We start from the raw sequence: 24,096 nt of genomic DNA, 5'->3' as shown, positions 1-24,096 counted from the left end.
CTTGGGGTTCAGTGTTTGTACAGACCCATAAGCCTCATTACAACACTAAAGCTCTTAACTCGTCTCAAGTTTGTCTTGAATAATACCTCCAAGTCATGTTTTAATGTGGGGAGGTATTTCTTGGACTAATTTCACTGGATGAAAAACAGATGGATAGACTTATGCTGAATATGAACAGCCATATAGGGATCCAAATATCAAAAAGACTTGGGCGTTGGGGATGAGCTTATTTGACCTGGGTCAAGTAGAACCCACCTAGCAAGCACCCATTACACTCTAAAGAACTGCATTATGGACTAAATAACCTCTCTGAACACCGTAACCACTTCAGAGCAACTTGGCAACCACTGACAAAAGCGTTATGTCATGGTGCATTTCTACAAAAAATAAAAAACAAAACCCCTGTGAACTCATTGCATTAGTTTTACCATTGCATTGTGTTTTAGTTTATAAACCTTTGCCAGATTTACTGTAACAAAATCACTCAGACACTGCTAGTAAATTTCACAAATTATTACAAAGAAACTAAGCAAGTAACACATTGAACTAAAAACTTTTTGAAGTGTAAAGACTGAAACACTATTTCCTTGTAAAAATTGTAATCTTGTAATCTTTGCTCTATTTTCAACTTCAGTTTTTTATATGTAATAACTGTGTTTTTGAACACCTAACCCCACAACTCGTGCCTAACAATTCCCCTCTAAAATCACTGCAATCCACTGATTAAGCCATGATGCCTAAGCAACCACATAAGAGTGCTAAAATCAGGAAACCTTAGCAATCACAATACATAGCCACCATTCTCTGGCAACTACCCACAACACCTGAGGGATAATCCACCCAGAAATTAAAATCTTTTACTCGTAATCTTTCTTTCTTTTGTGGAATGTAAAAGACAATATTTTGAAGAACTAAATAGTTTTGGTTTCCACTGACTTATATTGTATGGACAAAAAAATAAAACCTGAGTCAATGGGAACCGAAACTGTTTGGTTACCAATATTCTTTCAAATATATTTTGTATGTGTTCCACAGAAGACATGATGGTGAGTAAATGATGGCAGAATTTTTGGGTGGAATAGCCCTTAAACATATGTAAATATAAAATATATATATATATATATATATATATATATATATATATATATATATATATATATATATGTATATATTTATTTTCTTTCTCTATTATAATAGTATATCTGAAGCCAAAAGTTGAGCAAAAGCAATCTTTTTGCTCAACTATAAATAAATGTTGCAAATAACTCTGTGGAATCCATTCAATAAACCCTCACAAAGAAGAAAATGAAGAACAGTCCTCTTTCTCATGCAGTTTGAACTGTAATTACCAGATCAGGTTCAGCTGTCTATTAAAGCAAAACATCAGGCTTCACTGTGTGTTTGACCGGCTGCAACAAGCTCCTTTTATGGCCTTCAGTTTTAGGCAAGTCATCTTCCTGGCAGGACATGAAGTCTCCTTTTTTTATTGGTTTTCTGGGTGTGACTTACCCCTGACTGAGTGAATGAAAGCAGGTCTACTAGAGGCCACCACAGTGCAGACTGATCAATCACAGGCTACTCTGATAATATAGATATCATATGTCAACAGAACAAAGCACACAGGCATACATTCCACCAGACTGACATTTTATTGGAGAAATTAATCATGTTACCTGTGTGAAGTTTACTTAGTTTATCAGGACTGTGTAAAGAATTTGTGTCTTAAAAGTATCTAGTCTAATCAAACTTTTAAAGTTTAAACGTACACCGGTTCACATGTTTTAAACCTAAATAAATGAAATGCACTTTTGGCATGAATGTCAGTGCCACTGTGTCACTAGTTGTCAGTGGCCTAGAATGATCTGTTTTGTTGATATTACATGATCTCCTAAATTTATCTTGGTAACCCTCATATTTTTGGATGCTTTTGATTCCAGGGTAAATTAATCTTAGTTTTTAAATACCTTTGTGTATAGGATACTTTTAGAAATAAGAAATAAAAGCCCTCTGATGGACTAGCCATCTGTGTCCCTCTCCTGTGGCCAGAGACGCTGGGATAGGCGAGAATGGACGGCTGGATGAAAATAATCATAACATAATTATCAAAAAGCATTGACTCTGGCAAGAATCATTTTTCCATGATGATGTCCAACAACAAATATATCAACAAAATAAAACAAAAATGAAATAATGGAATGTAAAATAAATAAATAAATAAATAAATAAAATACTTAAAAATGTACTTAATAAAATATTGGGATTCAAGTGAACATGAAATAACAACCTATGTTACTTTATTATTCACAACCCATTTCAATGTGGATAGATATCTAAAAAAAAAAAAAAAAAAAAAAATGTTGGCATTACATACCAGATTGAAACAACGCTTAAAAGTGAGTTTGGTAAAAAGAGGTAAATAACAATTTAGATATAGTTTAAAATTAACCCTTTGCCCATGTGACCTTACCTTTTGTTGAATGATTAAAGATTGAATAGTACATCAGACTAGGAATTTGAATTTAAAAAGTAAATTGGGCTAATTCTGATATCTTCATGACTTTAGATACATCTCAGTCTAAATCCCACCTTAACATCCTGTTTTATTCAGAGCGATTCAGTTTAATTCAATAATAATAGATGAGTAATTACCTTTCCATTTTTAAGGACCAGAAAAGATTCCACAAATTCTACAGCATTGTTATTTTAGTAGTAGTGTAATTTATTGTCCTCGAAAGGAAATTTGTTGTGGACTACATGTTGCTGCATATACATACAAGAAATAAAATAATTAAAAAGTTAAATTAAGACTTACAAATTTAAAATAAATAAGATAAGCTGTTATTCTGCATTCGTACAGATACAGGCGCAAAATAATTCTTATACCTATTAAATTTATACATAGGGACTCTATATCTTCTACTGGAGGGGAGCATTTCATACTGTGAATGCAAGAAGTGAGTTTGGTCCCCCATGATTTTCTGTATCTGATTCAGAATGCAATTCTCATATAAATGTTAAAGATTCAAATAATCTTCATGTCCAACAGTTTTTTGCGCTGTCAACACCAGGTGTGCTTATTTAGATTTAAGCTGTATAGTTAGGTTTCCAAACCATACTGAGACACCATACCTAACTATGCTTTCTAAAAAAGCTTTGTAAAACAACATCATGATTTTCTTATTAAATCCATAAAAACGTAATCTACATAAGAAGTACAGTTTCGGTCAAGAATGACCACTTGGCAATGGTCACCTATACATTTTGGATCAAATATAATATCCTCCATTTTCTTTATATTTAATATTAAATCATTTTTTTATCACACCAGTCGACAAACTGGCTTATTTCGGACTGGTAGATGTTTCCTATATTATCATCTCCATAAACAAGACTTACGATGGCTGTGTGTCGTAGTTTTTTTGAATGCTTACTTGAACATTCATTTGTAAAAAGTGTAAAAATAATTGGTCAACTGACACAGCCTTGTGGAACACCTGTGCTAATATTCTTTAGTTGTGAAAGACAATTGTTTACTTTTACACACTGAGTTCTATCAGTTAAAAAAATATGTACCACTTTATGATAGCTGGGTTTACAATGAACTGCTCCATCTTTGAGATTAACAAGGGCGGTTGAATTAAGTGATACATTGATCATAATTAATTAATTTAACAGGACTCAAAATTAAATCACACAGAAATAAATGGATTTGTATTTTATTCATTTTAAACACTTGTAAAAATAGCCTGCTTATTCAGTCGAGTCCGTTTCTGTTTATTTGTAGCCACAGTAACCTATACGTCACATTAAGAATGAATGATAATCTTTCTATTTTTCTAAAAGCTCCCGAACAAAAAAAAAAATATTATTATATTTTTATGATCTAAACTTATGATGTTTTTGAGCTAAACTCTCGAAACAAGACTTATGACAGATAATATAAGTTACTAAATTAATACATGATTGTGATAGAGATTATTGTGATTATAATCCACATCGGATCAAATTATTACAAACACACGCTGCCGACTGAAAGTGAGTTTGTTAATGTTTATCGTGCATAGTCTTTTACATCGTTTTTAAATATTACTGCCTTGTATGGTGATCATAATCCACATCAGATCAAGTTATTTTAAACACTCGCTGCTGACTAAGAGTGAGTTTTGATATCAACTTATTTTAAAAAGTAATGTTAAAGCTTTTATTTTTCTGAAATGATCTGCAGCGCTGAGCTCTCCAGATGCGGAGAAACTCTGCCTTTGTTCATAACCACTCCTCTACCCCAGCTGGCCCGCTTTGGCCCAAAGTTTTCGTCGGGCCAAAAAACCCCGGCCGTTGGCCCCGGGGAAGCCACAAAGAGGCACGATCAAGCCCTGGAAGTGACAGTGGAAACGTGACTGGCCCTGGCACGTACTAGCACGCCCGGTTTAAGTTTGACAGTGGAAACACGGCTATTGACAGACATACTTAGCCTAACATTCTTTTGATCACCCCCACTAAGACTGCAGTCAGACCTTTTCCATTAAGGGACAATATTTGCCCCCTTAATTTGATTTACAGGTGCGTTTTTACTGTTATAAAGTAAAAGTTTTTCGAGTCTTATTAATTGTATGTCATGTTTTATGTCATATTCTTGACATTCCTTTAAGTGTATTATTAATATAATAAAGTTATAAATGATGGCGAAACTAAGTGATAAATGTAGATTTAAAAATCGATCGTCTGTAGGTGGCGGCAAGTCACTGTCTAATGAGCAAGCTGAAGCATTAATTCCTTCATTCAGTAATGAAGCAAATATTTGTAGTTATGAAAGGTGTATTAATCAGTACTGACTCTCTGAATCATTCAAAGCTGCAGATTCGTTCACTAACGAAACACAGCTGTTGCTTGGAGACCAACACCAGTTCTGTTGTGGCTTTCATTGGAACTATTATTTTGTTATCAAATATAACAAACAATATTGACAATATTATGTTTAAAATGTAGGCTACATTTAAAATGTAAAATGGACACTTAATATTGCCTTTTTTGTTATATAAAATCATTGCAACATATGCAGTCTTGGATATTCAGGGAAAATTGTATTCTCGTAGGTTCCAGAGCGAAATTAGAGCGTAACAGTGTTCGCTTTATAAAATTTCTAATCATCTTTTATACTTTATAATCATGCACTACTGTAAGTGTGTTTTATGTTTCAGAAATGTGATAGTGCCGCCACCTCATGTGCACATATTCATTGCAATCAGTGCGGCCTGTTCAGATTACATTTTTTGTAATACAGATTACATTTTACACAGTCAATTTAAATAATTTGTATCATAGCCTGTGCCATAGAGCGTGAGCCCCAGGAAGGCACATTTTTGTTCATTATTTTTTTTCCTGTCGATATTGGATCATACAAAGTCCAGTTCATTTGATAAATAATGGTTTAGCTTCAAATACATTGCAAATATGGAAACATTTGGATTTGTGCTAATCGAGAGTGGAATGTGAGCCAATATTTTCAGTTTCACTTTAAATTAGATTTAGGCTTATTTATAGCTATTCTAGACTTGTCTGCTTTTCTGTGAATAATAGGTTATATTTTATTAATAAACTGTTAACCATATTTAGTTTTTTCTCGTATTCCGTCTTTGTCCATTAGCATCCTTTTATCATTTTCTGTAGACTGACGCTTTTCTATGGTGGAGAAACATTGCATTATGGCTATCTGCTTTATTAATAGTAATGCTGTTAATAAAGCAGATAGCCATAATGCAATGTTATTAATAGTAATGCTATTAATAAGGTTATTAATATTGCAATTAATATTGCCTAATAGTGTTTATTAGGCCTAATACTGAATTGTGCCACCAATGGCACTGTTATAGTACATTAAGCCATATTAAGTGTTTTAGAATGTCCCAAATCCGTGCCTTAAACTATAAGCAAAGCTGACTGTATTAATTAAAATAAAACTCCATGAATTGCTCCATTGTGCACGTACAAGCTGTATGAACCTCTAATTTACAAGCTGCACAGTAAACAAGAAATGTTTGTCCGAACTCAAACGGTTTTGCAAGAGAACACAAAGTTTTTTGGAAGGGAATGCAAAATATATTTGCAAGAGAACACAAATGTTGTGTGAGGGAACACAAATATCTTTGCGAGAGAAAATGTTTTTTTTTTATTTACCTTGCACCCTAATTTTCTTTTTTCTTTTTTTTCACAACCATGTTCCTTTATGGGCTCCGTAAATTTCTGGATTTTAGATTAATTAATAATATATATTTTTTTATTTAATCCTGAAGCACTAAATTTTATACAGGCTAATCTTTATACCTATAAAAATAACTATTATCCTTGTTTCAGAGTCTGTGTCAGTGGATCTTAAGCGTAAAGAAGAACTACAGGAAGAATGTGGTCTACCACAACTGGCGACATGCCTTCAACACTTCCCAGTGCATGTTTGCTGTGCTGAAGTCTGGGCGGTTTCAGGTCAGTGACTCTGATAACAAACACAGCACAGGCAAGGGTCACATCAGCATTGTGGCATCTGGCATACAAACTGATTTCAGTCTAGCATAGTATAAATCAGTAACCATACTAAATCCTATTAACACATAGCGTGTTTGTCATGTAACTAAACAGTAACTAGGATATAAGCTTACTTATCTTTATATTAAGGTGTACAATTCTGGATCAAAGGCTCCTAGCACAAGTAGTAATGATTAAAAACAATTATTAAAAAGATTATTGTACAGCATTTTATGTGTTATTCTTTTTATTTTGTAGTAATTGCTCTTTTGAAAATGTCAAAAAACTTTTGGCAGTTTATAGTTATAAGCAAAAATGCAACTAGCAGAACAGTTTTATTATGCGTTCCACTATAAATGTCTTCTGTTGTTTACAGTGGTCGTTAATCATTTGCATTTATATACTTGTTTTAGACTGATGGAAAAGGCATGCTTTCTTTGAAATAGTAAAAGTCTATCAGGAACAGTCTGTTGAGTTTTTAACTAGTTAAGTCTTGTTTTGACATGCCAGCTAAAATCTAATTGGATTTATTTTGCCTGTTTAACGTAAAGTAATAACAGTTATTCAGATTTACATATGACTGTGTTTGTTTTATCATGGCTATATTTTGCAGTGCTTTTCATTGCATTAACCAATCACATAGAAGAATGATAATTTTGTAAAGCAGTGTTTTCACTTTACAGAGTAATCTGAGCGATCTGGAGGTTTTAGCTTTAATGATTGCAACACTGAGCCATGATTTGGACCACAGAGGTGTCAACAACTCCTACATCAAAAGGTTTGTATTGACTTTAGGTTGGTGTATCAGCTTGTGTTAGCAACATGATGGATGTAAAAATGAGAATGATGCAGCATATTTGACTGCTTTCACAGAAGTGACCATCCCTTGGCCCAGCTGTACTGCCACTCCACAATGGAGCACCATCATTTTGACCAGTGTCTTATGATACTCAACAGTCCAGTGAGTATATGAGAGTTTTAAACATCTCATTAATCTAATTGAGAGTAATTCACTCCTGCACTGTAAATCCAGAGAAGCTTTTAAAAGTAATGTCTTATTTAACAGGTAATAACAATCTGTATCTTAGGAAACAATTAGCTGTTCAAATCGCATTTACACAGGGAGTAATTACTCTCATTCACATACAGCAAACTGAATAAGAAAGCCTGGGACCATGATTTTCTCATTGTCAAGGGGCTTGATGTTGTTATTTCAACATGCTGACCTTATCCCATGGTTGCCTGGCTTTGCCTGAAATATACTGTAGCATTTGTTGAAATAAAGCTTCTCTATTAGCCCATACTTAAGGTTGGTCATTTAAACAATCTTTTAATATATATATATATATATATATATATATATATATATATATATATAAATGGCATATAACATATACACGGTAAGATATGCTACCTCAAATTATGAATCTTTTTGATGGGATGTGCAGTTACTTGTACACGGTCAAATGATGACGTGTGAAGATATTTGAAGGAGGTACTTGGGAATTCTAAAAATGTCTTCACACTAATAAAATTTTATATTAAAATTGGAAGGATCTTTCGGTAACCCCAAATATTTCATTACTGCACCCCGCCCCCTTTATTTTAAGTGTATACTGTCTGAATATTTAAAGAACACAATTTAAAAATCACACATAGTCGGTTTAGTTATAACAAAATTGTGTTATATATTTTACCAGCTTTTTTTTATAAATAAGAAACCCCTCATTTTACATAAATACCCTCAAATAAATAACCATGTAAGGTTTTCATTATAACTGCATTCATCCGCTTCCATATATCTTGACATAATAATATAGACAAAAGGTTGTTTTCTTTCATTCCTACTGTCTCTCTCTCTCAGGGTAATCAGATTCTGAGCGGTCTGTCTCTGGATGAGTACAAGGCAACATTGAAGATGATTGAGAAGGCTATTTTGGCCACTGACCTGGCTCTCTACATGAAGTAGGTACCAGATGTCATATACAGCGGAGTCAAAGTTGCTTTTAGAAACCTACAAAATGTATTTATACATTTGTACTTGTATTTAGCTATTTAATGAGCTATATACAGTAGCTAATTAATTTCTATCGGTTTCTTGTTATTTGTTCATAATGTTGTCTTTGTTTTTACAGGAAAAGAACAGAATTCTTTGAGCTGGCTAAGAACAGTCAGTTTGTATGGGAAGACGATTATCACAGAGATCTGCTAAAGTGAGTGTCAAACATTCAGGAAAGAGGAATGTGTTTATGTTTGAGTCAGTTGTATATATTTCTTTATGATGTTTTTTGTCTTCTGTAGGTCGATGCTGATGACAGCATGTGATATCTCTGCTATTACAAAACCCTGGCCAGTACAGAAGAAGGTAAACATGCAAGGATAAATATGATTACATTTACAGTAAAAGCCCACTTTCAAAGCTCACACATATAAAATCAGCACAGAAGCACAAGGACTTGCAATTGCTTGCGAAATGTTTATCCATAATATAAGCGTTATTGTGTTCAGTGAATAGTGATTTGTAGAAACTTTTGTTTGCCGATTTGCAGAGTGTGGAGGTGTTGCTGCAGTCCTACTCAGTTTAACCTAAATTACCATAGTTTGGACCTTCACACTCTCATAAAACATAACAAAGAACATGTTGCGTTAACAATTATGCAAACTCATGACCTATAGACAGACATATTATTTACTGTATGGAAAACAGGCTATAGTAAATAAAAATGAAGTACCTTGTTACTATGAATCTTTTCAGAAATAAGATATTGATATGCACATATTCACATACTACAGTTAAAACATACAGCACATATTGAGCATTCACACTATTACATTTTAAATTCAGCCAGATATCCATAGCAAAACTTCCCGGTATCATATACAGGTGCATCTCAATAAATTAGACTGTTGTGGAAAAGTTCATTTATTTCAGTAATTCAACTCAAATTGTGAAACTTGTGTATTAAATAAATTCAATGCATTCTTTTAATTGAATGCTCACATTTTAATTTTGACCATTTCACACGTGAGTTTAAAATATTCTAGCTGAAAACCAGGCGTGAGTTTTTTTGTTTTTTTTTTAGATCGCCTTATTGTTTCCATGGTGACGCATCATGCTTGTCATGTGACACAACACAGCCACAATAGATTTGTGTGACACATGGATCGCTTTAATTTAGTTTTTCCTGCTTTATTAAAAATTTTCCCAAAACATTCTCACAATATTATGAAATATCTGATATTCTGATTCTGAAATGTGCGCAAGTAAACATATTTGGTAGTTTAAACACTTTTATATCGACTGTGTTAGTTGATCTATACCAGATGATAGGCGCCGCCATGTTAGTTTGTGCTGAATCCGAGCTCTGGGATTTACAACATTTAAATTCATCCTCTCCTCCCGCGGTAAACTGGGAGAAGAGCAGAGTAAATTTCAGTTACCTACACAATCTGTATATGATATCAATTAAAACATGTTGTCAGATTATATTTGTAAGAATCATTATTGCCATTTCCAAAGACATCAGCGTATATTTTACAAACTGTAAATGTAAGTTTTTGCTAGTACGCATGTGAAACTTTAAATGAGCATTAAATGGTTGAAAATACTGAATATGTGTGATAATATGACAAGCACTCAGCGTGTCCGAATCAGGTTCTGCGCCAGTCAAAGCGCGAAAGCAGATTTAAATTTAGCAGTTGATGACGTGATGCACTGAAAGTTCTAATCACACCGGTGTGATCGTACACTTCAGGGACCAGCCAAGACTGATCACACCGCTGTGTGTAATCCTTTAGTGTAATCCTGTGTGTAATCCGCTGCTGATCAAAAGGGTTAACAAAAACCCACCAATTTACTGTCTCAACAAATTAGAATATGGTGATATGCCAATCGACTCAAAACATCTGCAAAGGTTTCCTGAACCTTCAAAATGGTCTCTGACTTTGGTTCACTAGGCTACACAATCATGGGGAAGACTGCTGATCTGACAATTGTCCAGAAGACAATCATTGACACTTTTCACAGGGAGGGTAAGCCACAAACATTCATTGCCAAAGTAGCTGGCTGTTCACAGAGTGCTTTATCCAAGCATTTTAACAGAAAGTTGAGTGGAAGGAAAGAGTGTGGAAGAAAAAGATGCAAAAGCAACCGAGAGAACCGCAGCCTTATGAGGATTGTCAAGCAAAATCTATTCAAGAATTTGAGTGAACTTCACAAGGAATGGACTGAGCCTGGGGTCAAGGCATACAGACGTGCCAAGGAATTTGTCTACAGTTGTCGTATTCCTATTGTTAGGTCACTCCTGAACCACAGAAAATGTCAGAGGTGTCTTTCCTGGGCTAAGGAGAAGAAGAACTGGACTGTTGCCCAGTGGTCCAGTCATCTTTTCAGACGTTTTGTATTTAAAGCTGCAGTAGGTAACTTTTGTAAAAATATATTTTTTACATATTTGTTAAACCTGTCATTATGTCATGGCAGTAGAATATGAGACCGATAATCTGTGAAAAAATCAAGCTCCTCTGGCTCCTCCCAGTGGTCCTATTGCCTTTTGCAGTTACGGTTAAGAACCAACCAATCAGAGCTGCGGTCCGTAACTTTGTTTGTTTTCAAAATGTAGAAAAATTTATATAATAAGCGAGTATACCATGAATCCATTTTCCAAACCGTGTTTTTAGCTTGTCCTGAATCACTAGGGTGCACCTATAATAAGTGTTTATATTCGGACTATTTCAGATTGCTTCCGTGGTACCGGGGCGGAGTAACCCAGTACCTTTGTGATTCTTCATTGACATAAACAGATAGAAGTAGCTCCGGCTACAATGTTCTTCCGCAAGATGCAAGCATTTCTGTTTATTAACCGCTAGAGCGGCAAAAGTTCCCTACCGCAGCTTTAATTTGGAAACCAAGGTCCTAGAGAGTCTGGAGGGAGGGTGCAGAAGATAATAGCCCAAGTTGTTTTAAGTCCAGTGTTCAGTTTCCACAGTCTGTGATGATTTTGGGTGCAATTTCATCTGCTGGTGTTGGTCCATTGTGTTTTTTGAAAACCAAAGTCACTGCACCCATTTACCAATCAGTTTTGGAGCACTTCATGCTTCCTTCTGCTGACCAGCTTTTTAAAAATGCTGATTTCATTTTCCAGCAGAACTTTGGCTGCCCACACTGCCAAAAGCACCTAAAGCAGGTTAAATGACCATGGTGTTTGTGTGCTTGACTGGTCAGCAAACTCACCAGACCTGAACCTGGAGAGAATATATGGGGTATTATGTTAAGATGAAGAAAAAAGACCAAAAAAATGCAGATGAGCTGAAGGCCACTGTAAAAGAAACCTGGGCTTCCATACCACCTCAGCAGTGCCACAAACTGATCACCTCCATGGCACAGTGAACTGAGGCAGTAATTTAAGCAAAAGGAGCCTTTACCAAGTACTGAGTACATGTACAGTAAGTGAACATACTTTCCAGAAGGCCAACAATTCACTAAAAATGTTTTTATTGGTTTTATGAAGTATTCTAATTTGTTGACATTAATTGGTGGGTTTTTATTAATTGTGAGCCAAAATCATCACAATTAAAAGAACCAAAGACTTAAACTACTTCAGTCTGTGTGCATTGAATTTATTTAATACACAAGTTTCACAATTTGATCTTTTCCACGACATTCTAATTTATTGAGATGCGCCTGTATAACAAATCCCTAACCCTAAATATTGCAGATGGCATTAATAAGCAAATCTGTGAGGGTGTAAAATATTGAAAATTTTGTTCAATAAAAGGAAGAACCAATTCAGTAATTTCCATTTATTTATGTTTCAACAGATAGCAGAATTGGTTGCCACAGAGTTCTTTGAACAAGGTGATAAGGAGCGGCGAGAGCTAAACATTGAACCTATTGTAAGCTCTTTACTTACTCTATGGAAAAAAAAAATGTATTATAAGTTTTAGAAGACTGGGGCACTTTAGAACCAGGTCATTAACTCTCTGGAGGATGGGATAAAATTACTAACCATGTGACTTGATTCTTCCAAGGATCTGATGAACAGGGAGAAACAGGATAAAATTCCCAGCATGCAAGTGTCTTTTATTGATGCCATTTGTACACAGTTATACGAGGTAAATAATATTTTCTTTTGTCATTTATATTTAATATCGGTGCTAATTTTAAGTATCTCAACCATCCAAAAAAACACCTTGGCTTAACCAATGGTGTGGCCCTACCGGTTTGGTGTCTGATGTGAAATGCAAATCACACAAGTTTTAATTTTAACGTACATTTAGTTTCAAGCCATACTGATTGTTTTTTTTTTTAATTATTATATCACTAACTGCTTTTTTGTGGATCATCATTGGTTGGGTGTGTGTATTATAAATACCTCAACCTGTGTGGGTGTTTTAACTCATGTACTCATCTTCATGTCATTCTAAACTTGTATTCATCTCTTATATTTTGAAATATGACTGATGAAATTTTGTCTGGAACACAACATTCTTTAAAATCTGAGTAAATGATGACAGATTTTTTTTTTGGGGGGGGGGGGGGGGTTATCTATTCGACTTCATCAGTGATAACTGTTTATTGATTGTCCTTCTGCTCTCTTGCCACGTGCTTGTGTGAACAGGCGCTGACAGGTTTCTCAGAGTACTGCTCCCCCCTGCTGGAAGGTTGTAGAACGAACAGGCAGAATTGGAAGCTGCTTGCCGAGCGAGGAGAGGAAGCTTTGCTTAATGGATGACTGTAACTTTTCTTTTGAAATGCAGACGTCCTTGGGCTATTCATATCTTTCCCCGCCCCTTTCCCAGAGACTAAAGGATTACAAGACCCTGGTTTGATGATATTCACATGACTGCTCTGGCCATTCCACGAAGCATAATGTAGAAGGTTAAAAGTGCAAGGTTGGGTTAGATGCATCAGAATAAAGTCTATTTTTAAATAGAGACTGCTGTGCTGTAAAAGACTTGATGAAGAAAAGAGGGAAAGATTGATTTACCTGTGCAACCCAGCTGATAAAAAAAAAAATAACTATGACCAAATTATCTTACTAAAAGAATGTCCCATGTTCTTTCCAAAGCATTTAAAAAAAATAATAATAATTTCAAAATGTTTGCTAGATTGTAAAAACAAAAATGACATTTAGGCCACATTAACAAACTCACAATCAAAGAGGTAAAGCATTCCAAAGACAGAAGCATACAGGTTGTATTTTTGTAACTAATTATAAAGCTGTTAAAAGTTGTAAAACTGTAGCATTGTCTAAATAATATATCTTTCTTTACTGTTCTAGACGTATTAATTTCTGTGCTAGCAGTGTAATTCCTGTGGGTGGAGTTGCTCCATGTAAACAACACTTGATTTCTGGTAACCATAAACGTGGCTGGAGTTGAGAATGAGGTATAAGACTACACAGATAAGCTTAGCTAGCAGTTCTAGCATTTTAGTTTGGTGTGTATCATGTAATGTTTACCTTGTAGTTATACATTTGAAAAGCATGAATTTGAACATTTATTGTGGTGCAGTGCCTTCCCTCATGGATTTCCTAATTTCAATCTACCTGTTTTACTCTAAGCACGATTGTTTCCTGTTTTTATAACATTTCAAAACTATTTTATTTTATAACCAACAGCATACCAGCTTGTATTGAGCCCAGAACATTCCTTATTTATTGTTGTCTTTTTTTTGTACAGCTCACTCACTGAATTACTGAAATACGCACATATACAAAATATTTATCTACATTGCTCTGCTAAAGCTGACATAAAAGGAACACATCAAACACGTGTTTCACTGTTTAACCTCATCCCATGTCACTTTGTGTTACACCATTATACTATGTTGTAGATTTTATTTTTCACCTACATTGCATATAAAGAAATCAATAGCCTGTGTTATGTGAACTTATTCATCATCTGTTACACCAATGTGTTAAATTCACAACACAAACCTGCTTGTTTTTGGAGTGTAATGGAAATAAGATGTCTTTAGAAATGTAAAGATCAAAGTGCTGTCACTGTGTGTCCATTTGGCATGTTCAAAAAGAAACCGGTTCCACACCTGACATGAAACGAAGCACCTTTTTTCCCTGTCTATTAAAAGGATTTTATAGTTTACCAGTTAACAAATTGGATGGAAAAGTGTACCTTTTTAGGTCTGGTCATTGTTTTGCCTTGTTTATTTTTGTATTTCACTTAAATATTCCTGTAGTGTACAATAATGATAATAAAAATGGCTGCAAGCAGCAATTAAAGAACCAAGCACAACAGAGAGCTAAAATAAAGAGCTGCATTTAATTACTCAGTAAAGACCTACCTTCCTGCAGACTTACTGCGTCCACACAAAACCAGACCATTCCCTATGTGAGATATATATATTTTACTCTTGTCTCAAGAAATATCTGCATCCAATTGAAACCGCTAAACCAACACAAAATGATTTAGTATATACGCAGGACCAGTATGTGGCGCTGTAATTCTGCCACAGAGATAAAATAAAAATGGAGAAGACATGGATCATGTACATAAACTTTGCATGCAGTATTCAAGTTCAGTATACAAATTAGTAACCATGCTTTAAAAGAAATGTTTGGTCTATCAGAAAACGTTGGCTACATTTTTTGCCAGCATTGTCTAAAGATGATCCGAGCAGATTTTTGTGAAAATCTGACAAAAAGTCTAGGATAAGAAGAGTAGATGAATTCGCTAAACTCAAAATAGGGAAACATTTTGACCCATAGAAATGTCCATTTTGGTATGCATTTAACTCCGTAAGGGCAGGGGAATCTTGCCTTTACACTTTATGGTTAAAAGGTTATTAGCAAAAAATATGAGTGCATTGGTTGTGCTAGAGAGTTTGAGATCGAGACTCCAAATATGTCGTGGTTAATATTGAGACCATCCACTCTCTGTGTGCCAGATTTCACAACTTTCCCGCAAGCAGTTATATGGGCTTCCATGGACTTCCAGAGTGGAGGACGAAGAAAAAAAAGAAAACTAACAGATACAGTAGGTGCTTGGGCCCAAATAGTATTTATCATAAATACAAATATTCCATGTAGAAAATATGATCATAAAATCTTATTGCGTTATAAGTTTAAAAATCGGAAAAACCTTTTTAAAAATAGTTTTATCTACAAGCATAACACATACTAATCCAATTCTCCAACTAGATTACTTGCTATAAAAGGGAAAGACTGCCCTTCGACCTCTTCTCACGCTAATGAGCCCAGCAGGTTTTTCTCTGATGTGTCTTCAACCAAGCCATCGGCAATAGAAGACTTTGATGTCCAAAGAATGACAGGTTCAAAGCAGAATGTGCCACCCTGTTTCAAATGAAACACATTTACATACTTTATTCTGCTCAAAATTTTAATAATGGAGACGCTACTCCCCTTTATTTGTGATACACACTTTTCGATGTTGGAAATTAATGCAACACTGCTTTTCAAAATAAAAAAAATTCACTAAATATAAGAGCTTACACCATGCATGTGGTTTGAGTAAATTAAGTTATCATAGGGCTTAAAAAATAATAAATAAATAAAAAAACATTACATAGCATGTATGTTTTCATTTGTAATTATCAGTGATCATTCTCCATACAGTAGTGAGAATCATCATGTAGTTATAGTTTTAGAACCAATATTGCCTTAACACCGATGCGGTACCAATAATGCAGTAGTAAAACTACTTATGCAACATATTAAAGGAAAGTCTTTTGAATTTGTGTTGAAAAACAGACCCAGATGTGTTCTTGACAGGTTCTGTGCAAGTCACATAAGGAAATGTAAACTTAGATTTTGTCACCATCTAGAGAATAGCTACTGAAAAATATCAAAGAAACATCAGTAATACAATCTTGGAAACAAGAAATTTATTTTCTGTATTAGGAAATGCATTCTTTAAAATGACAACAAATAAGAAATTACATTATAGAGATATATACACAAGGCTGCAAAGTTGAACACAACAACAAAACACACAAAAACAGAACAGAACACAAAACACAAAAAAAAGAGAAATCACATGGAATTTGTCCTCTTGTAGGCCACCATACTGTTAACCTTATGAATAGTAGTAGTAAAGGAACGCAAGCGGACCTCTTCTGATTGGTCAATTAGCTGAGGCCCGGATTCCTCCCATTGCTCAGGTACCTCAAGATCTTTGTCTGTGTAGATCAGAAGGTCGAAAGCACCTGAGTTATAAGAGACAAAAGTTATGTCACATGTAAGAGGAGGGAAATAGTCAACAACAACAAAAAAAAGTAGCGTACCCTGCAACACATCAGCTTCATAAAGTTGTTTAGTTTGCTAGAATTCAGCTTTACATGAGTACTGAGTATGGAGACCAAGCAGTTATTGCTGTTAATCTGATTTAGTGGGACACATGGGAGCACAATAATTTAGTATTGTTAAACTGTCTACTTAATTTAATGAACTGAATAGAAATGTTCTAAAGCAGTGACTAAGTTATGCTACTTAACTGGACTATACAATTTTACTCCAATAATCCATGCAAATCATTAATGTTTTTGTGGTATTGTAATTAAGTAAATATAAAAACAAACATTTAAATTCACTACTGTGATTTGCAAGATGCGGAACAAAACTTTCAATTTCAGGACTGACTCTCCCACAAAATGTGGGACTATGGAAGCATATCTATAGCTAAATTCAATTTGAAATGCGATATGCAAAATGGCAATGCAATATGTAAAATGGCAATGTTTTAAATTTACATTTTCGCCTACATATGTGCCACACTTAGTGCCTAATGAAAGTGAAAATTAATTTCATAATTGGAATTTGTGATTTTCTAAACTTGTTTTAATATGCAAATTAAAAACATTTTAAATTTGCAAAATGAAAATGTATTACCCAAATTGATTAGATATGTTTAAGATGTCCTAGCAAAAACAGTAGCAAAATAATATTTTAAATGCTGTTTTTCCTTAATGCATTTAGACTTAGGGGTAGGACACTGGGGACTGCATTTCCATGATACCGCATGATAGTTGTAGCAAAATGCAGTGAGATTTTCAGAATGCATTCTTAGCCAAATGTGCAGCAAAAGGGTAATTTAAATGTCTTTTATTTTTCTTAAATATATTGACACTTACATACATGATGTTTCAATTGCATTTTCAAATACCTTGATATAATTTCACTGTGGATTTGAAAATGCATTCCGAGCTGATCACGTCCCCTACCTGTCAATCATTAAATTAAGGCGGGGCTTGGCAAGTGGATGCACAATAGGTCAATATTCACCGTTAACCAAGCGCTTTTCAGCTGCCTGAACATGTCACAGTTCATACTCCGATGGTTTGTGAAGTCAGAAAAGTTATAAAGTTGTCTGAGGTATATTTTCACTGCAAAAACAATGCTGCAAAAATAACCACATCAAAAAAATATATTTATTTTTTTTATTTTAGGCCACAAATATCAGAAAAGTCATGCCAAATATGGAGGAACTGAATTAACACTGTATAATTATGAAAATGCAATCCCGAGTGTCCTACCTTTAAGTCTAAATTTATTTATGAAAAACAGCATTTCAATGATAATTAAATTATTTTGCTACAGTTTTTGCTTGGACATTAAACATATTGCTGAGGTCGCCACTGGTGACTAGACCAGTGTATTTACATGTTATAAATTAAATTTGCATGCAATGCCTTTTTTCCTGATTGTTTTGCAAATCACATCTTTTGTTATGTTTGCTTATTAAACTGAGATGATGCGCATCAGTTTTAGTGGAAAAAAGTTTCAAACAGTCCCCATCTCTGCCGCACAGCAGCGCTGCCGCACACCTGATAAACTCAGTTGTGCAGTGTGAGGGAGAACGAAATAATGGAGACGTGCAAAGTGAAAGTGAGAAGTAACATCTATATCATTCACAATATATCTTATATTATCTTATGTCATATAATTTGAAGAGCACCTGCCATCCAGTAATCACAAAAAGATTTGTGCTTTGTTAATAAATACAGTTTCGGAGCTCTTTAATGCGGCAGGCACAGCTGCTTTAAAGCCTCAGTTCAAGCGGCAAGTGAATCCATTTCTCTTTACTACTTTAGCACACTGAACTAAATCTGTGTATAATTTGATTGCCTAAGGCACACCTGTGCAATAATCATGCTGTCGAATCAGCATCTTGATACGCCACACTTCGTCTTAGATCTTTGAGTTCAGCTTATGAAAAAGGGGGCAAAAACAAAAGTTGCATTTATAATTTTATTCAGTGTAAAAAGTCACCTCGTCAAATAACATTTCAGTGCTGATTCTACTCTTGTTTGGTGCTTTGAATTATTTGAATGGTCCTGCAGATGAGGACACAAGCTCGTACAGTGCTCTCAGGACCATTCCGTCCATGAGATTTCTTTTCCCAGTTTATATAGTTAATAGCTTAGGGCCATTCGCGTGATTTCAGGGCGCTTTCAAACTAGCACTTTTGGTGCACACCAGGGTTTGATTGATGTCAGAGTTCGGTTCATTTGGATGATGTGAACGCTGTCTTCCAAACTCACGTGCATACCCGTGAACCCTACCAGAGTCCGCTTAAAAAGGGTTGTCTGGGTTATGGTTCAGGTCAACTAAATGACGTATTATTTGATAAAAATTTGTTTTTGTGTGTTTTACACACTTTCCTCATGAGCATAACTGACGCACTGCAAGCAGAAAGCTGTAGGTCTCATTTATTTTCGCCTTTAGTGTTCTTTAGAGCAATCGCAGTACATTTGCAAGACATAAGTGCCATTATGTACCAAAGCTTTGTAAATAAAATGAAAAAAACAAATGTATAAAAGTATAAAGAGCAATGTTATGCATTTGACGCCTTCTCTCGCACTGCCGTTATTAAGCAATGGGGTAAACAGCTGCTGGCTTAATGACAAATTTTGCTACACATATGCTTCCATACGGGACAGACAAGTCACCCTAGAACAGAGTATGCAGTTCTGTAGAAGACTTTCATACTAAATACTATTTTTTATAAAATATTATTTCATACAAAATGTATAGCACAGTATTACAATGACCTTGCGGTGTGACTCTCTATGGATCTAATGATAACAAGTGTAGTTTACTTACAGGCAGTTTCTAACAATGGCAAGAAGGTGACTGTGGCAGTGATCTGTCTGATAACAGAACGGATTTCCTCTTGGATAGCTTTTATGGACTTCTCCCTGGGTGCGCTGAAAAAGCCAAGGTATACGGTTTTTTATGCACATTCATATTTGCATTGGACAGGTAAAATACTAAATCACTTTTAGCTTCTCATCATTTTATCACAGAATGTGCTAAAATGTAAAAATTAATTATTAAACCTTACACACAAATTACAGCCCCTTTCACACTGTGATTCCGGAAAATACATGGGTAATGCGTCCCGACAATTGTTCCCAGGTCGCTTGATTTTTCTCCTTTCACACTGCCAGTAATTACCCGGAATATGTGCGTGCATTCACACACAACCCGTAAAGGTCCTATAAAGCCAGTGAAATCAGGATGCGACATGTAATGTATGAGTCGAAAACCCTAGGCACATTAACTTTCACTTAAGCTAATGAACAATCTCAGCATCAGCGCAGAAAGCGAGGAATTAACTGATCTCTGCTTCGTTATAGTTTGCACCTATTTTTTTTCACCGCAAATGTTGATCTGCCTTCAAAACACCTGGTAAAAAAGTTGTGCAATAACGTGCGTCATCACTACGACAGCTTTTACAGCATTAGTTCTGGCTTTTGTTCACACAGACCTCATTCCGGGACTGAATCCCGCAATGTTACTAGGTCCCCCACCCAGGATCAGTCCCGGGACATGTTTGCGTTCACACATAAGGCGACCCGGAAATGTTCCGGCAATTTTCCAGGTCCAACTTGCAGTGTGAAAGGGGTAAAAGTTTGATTACGTACCTGCTCTCCTTTGCTGTCTTGTCACAATCTATATCAAACTGCCATCGCTCCAGCACCTCATTAGTCTCCAGACAAGTGATGACCACCACCAGCTTCTGAACTGTGCAATCAAACAACCATTCTGCAACAAAGAGGATAAACAATGCTAAAGAACTAGGGCAGCTCAGATTTCCAATTGTAGTCATGACTGTATATCTCTTTTCTACTTAAAGACTGAAAACTCAGCCAATTCAATGTTTCTTCAGCTCAAATAAAAAAAAAAAAAAAAAAATTATATATAGATTTTTTTCCCCTGGTCCAGCTAACATGCGTGAGTGTTCTACTGTTGAAGTAACTGTAATATGCCGAAAATGTCTGAAAATTCGCTCACCCTCATGCCATCCAAGATGAAATCTGTCTTTTTTCTTCATCAGAACAGATTTGGAGAAATGTAGCTTAACATACAGCTTTTAACTTCAGAAGACTTAAACTGATGGACTGGAGTCATGCAGAGTTCTTGTACATTTTTGTAATGTTTTACCAGCTGTTTGGATTCTCATTTTGGCGGCACCCATACCCATATTTATTTACTTTTTAACGCCATGCCAGCATCAAGGTTTCATTTCTGGGTGAACTCTCTTTAACAAGGCAACTGAATAAATGTAAATGGGCTCTTTTAACTGTAAGGTGGGACTATCATAAATTCTACACACAATAAGTGTTGTGGTACCTTGATTAAAATGGCAATTGAGCAATATATTTAGCTTTACAGTTTGCCATTTATATACATTTAAGTATTTCCGAGTGCACCTATTAAGTTTTACTACTCCTACTACACTGCATCACTGCATGTTAATGAAACAAACTAACTGTTCAACAAAGATGTGGTACTTTTACTGAAAAACAACCTTTGAGTTGTGAGATGACATTGGTGAGGTAGTTCTTCAGCTTTGCATCTGTGGTCAGTTGAAGGCTCATATCATATTGTGTAACTCTGGTGAAGGTTTCTGCTGGGTAGATTCCTCGCTGGTACAAGATGCTGTTGATACCAAACGCTACAAACAACAAACAAAAGGACCCATTTCATTTATTTTCTAGAAAAAAAAAAAAAAAAAAGGCACAGCACACCACTGCATACCAAAATGTATTTCATTTTCCAAATGAAATGCTCTGTAAGAGCCATCGAAGGAATCAACAATTGATAATGCTAACATAATTGTAAACAAAAATGTAAAAAAAAAAAAGCCTTCTGTGCTATATTCTCTACACAAATTTCTAAGGCCTAACTTATTGACTTTGTCTACTATTACATGACTTCTGTCATATGATTGACAGTTTATGTTATACCGTTTTTCACCCATTTCCACCGACTGATTTTTCAAATATTAAATGCAAGAATAATTTTTATATTGTTAGCAATATTTCAAGATGAACACTTGCAGAAAGTGCTCACTTTAAAATTCTCCTGACATTATAAGTTATTCTGAAGCAGAAAAAAAAGGTTCAGCTTATGAGCTACAGAATCCTAAAAAACATGATAATCAACTAATATATATATATATATATATATATATATATATATATATATATATATATATATATATATATATATATATATATATATATACACACACATACATGCACACAATAAACGACACCGTTTAATATTTACTTTTTAATATGCATTTAATATGTCCTTTTAAAGCCATGCATTTGAGATTAAAACAGCAAAGCCTTGTCATAAGAAATAAACCCTAACAAAAGTCCGAGTCTTTAAAGAAACGCTTCAGACACCACGAGATTCTTTTCAAAACTGAATTTAGAAAGTTCTGATCAGTCTTGAAGAAGAAAAAATAGCTTATTAACATTAACTTTTTGAGACTAACGTTAAAGTTAAACAGTTTATACAACAACCCCAGGTTAGACATCCACGATGCCATGAAACTTATTTATCTGCCCAGAATCCATTGTATCCATTGAATCCAACTGTACTTACAGAAAAACTCAGCAACGAGTTCTGCACTCCCCTTCAGCGTGATTCCTTTCAGTGTCTTAGACATCTTGTATGTTGTTTAATTTTGGTTAATGTTAGTTTCTGTGTGCCTTCGCTCCCTCCTCGCTTGCTGCCGTTGTTTCTTAACCGCCGACCAGTTTGAATCTGGACGCTGCGTCTGACGCAGGCGCATACGTCATCGAGACGATCCCGGAACTTCTTCTTCTTCTTCTTCTTGCTTTTTTACGGCGGATCACAGACAAATATGCGCATTACCGCCACCTATCTTGAAACGGACCGTTGACACTTCCTATTTTATAAACTCTCAACCAACATAAATTCTCCTTATTTACCCGCACGGCACCGAGGCTTCATAGAGTTTCATCCGGCGCTACGTGTTCAGCTCCTCCGTCCACTCTCAGCCCCCATGACAGAAAAAAAAAACGTATTTAAAAACGCTTATTTAACCCAGTATTTCCCAAAACTTCTACCATTAATTTTATTATACTCCTGACTTTAATACTTTACTCCTAATTGTAAACTTAACTCCTATATTATTTAATTCCTTCTTCAACTCTTTCCTTTCTACATTATATCTCCTGCAGTGCATTACTACATGCTCAACTCTTTCACTAACTTCACATGCCTCACAACATAAACCTGTTGGATTCTTACCTATTAAATGCAACTATTCAATCTTGTATGCCCCAATCTTAATCTTGTAATCATATTCTCCTCATATCTCCTCCTACCTGATATTCTTCCTTTACCCACTATTGACTGTATTTGATGCATAGCCTATGTCTACCTTTTATTTCATTATCCCAATATTGCTGCCATATTTTCAGAATATTCTTTTTAAGAATTGACTTAATTTCTGACCTACTAAATAAAATCTGTATATCTATTTTTTCTCGTTCTATTGCCTTTTTGGCTAATGCATCAGCCTCCTCATTACCTCTCAATCCAATATGAGCTGGAACCCACAAAAACTGTACCTCTAAACTAGCTTGTTTGATTGAATATAATTCTTGAATTATCTCTATTACCATATCCTGTCTTGTTTCTGATTTCATCTCCTTCAAACTTATTAGAGCTGAACTACAATCTGAAAATATTACTGCCTTGGCTATTTTAACTTCCCTAATCCACCTTATTGCCATAATTATTGCAAATATCTCTCCAGTATACACCGATAAACAATCAGTTATCCTTTTATTCTTATACACTTTAACCTTTGGAATAATGAATGCAGAACCCACATGATCAGTTTTTGAATCTTTTGATGCATCTGTAAAAATGTGCATATATTCCCCATATCTTGACCCACTATATTCCCTTACATTATATACTTCTGTTTCATATGAACCTTCCTTTTGTCTTTTTTCTAATAAACTTAAATCTACTTCTGGTTGGGGCATAACCCATAATGATAATTGAGATAAAGGAATTATTGGAACACATCCAGCCTCCTCCAATCTCATATCTCTAACTAATTTCCCCACACTCCTTCCAAAACTATTACTCTTTCTCTTCTCATGTTCCCAGCTAGGACTCATTACTTTTCTTGTTGGATGGTCCTCTCTCTGTCCTCTCAAATTTGCCCAATAAGATGCCATTAATTGCTGTCTTCTTATCTCCGAAGGCATTTCACCCATCTCTACCTTAAGAGCTGAAACTGGAGAAGTTGGATATGCTCCGCAGG

The 24,096-nt window shown here is 35.1% G+C and overlaps 2 protein-coding genes across 5 annotated transcripts in view; one reads left to right on the top strand and one right to left on the bottom strand.

Annotated features, from left to right (window-relative positions):
* pde5ab (phosphodiesterase 5A, cGMP-specific, b) overlaps positions 1-14,393 on the top strand; it is a 54,512-nt gene extending 40,119 nt beyond the window's left edge. For all 4 annotated transcript variants that reach the window (XM_026268156.1, XM_026268157.1, XM_026268155.1 and 1 more), the window contains exons 13-21: positions 6,352-6,477; positions 7,200-7,294; positions 7,390-7,477; positions 8,381-8,481; positions 8,652-8,729; positions 8,818-8,881; positions 12,334-12,408; positions 12,544-12,627; positions 13,134-14,393. In XM_026268156.1, the coding sequence (XP_026123941.1) occupies positions 6,352-6,477; positions 7,200-7,294; positions 7,390-7,477; positions 8,381-8,481; positions 8,652-8,729; positions 8,818-8,881; positions 12,334-12,408; positions 12,544-12,627; positions 13,134-13,247 (825 nt within the window). In that variant the 3' untranslated portion in view covers positions 13,248-14,393. The remainder of the gene's footprint in view (positions 1-6,351; positions 6,478-7,199; positions 7,295-7,389; positions 7,478-8,380; positions 8,482-8,651; positions 8,730-8,817; positions 8,882-12,333; positions 12,409-12,543; positions 12,628-13,133) is intronic.
* Positions 14,394-16,363: 1,970 nt separating this feature from the next.
* Positions 16,364-22,577, bottom strand: mad2l1 (MAD2 mitotic arrest deficient-like 1 (yeast)). The gene is made up of 5 exons (XM_026268153.1): positions 22,395-22,577; positions 21,307-21,453; positions 20,420-20,540; positions 19,596-19,699; positions 16,364-16,699 (listed from the first exon to the last, which is right to left on the bottom strand). The coding sequence occupies exons 1-5, from the start codon at positions 22,456-22,458 to the stop codon at positions 16,527-16,529; spliced, it is 609 nt and encodes a 202-aa protein (XP_026123938.1). The 5' UTR covers positions 22,459-22,577; the 3' UTR covers positions 16,364-16,526.
* Positions 22,578-24,096: the final 1,519 nt, after the last annotated feature.

The sequence above is a fragment of the Carassius auratus genome, chromosome 7 (genome assembly GCF_003368295.1).
Source record: "Carassius auratus strain Wakin chromosome 7, ASM336829v1, whole genome shotgun sequence".
In the NCBI taxonomy this organism is placed as follows: domain Eukaryota; kingdom Metazoa; phylum Chordata; class Actinopteri; order Cypriniformes; family Cyprinidae; genus Carassius; species Carassius auratus.
Note: the sequence above shows the minus strand (reverse complement) of the source record. Positions and strands in the feature narration are given on the sequence as shown.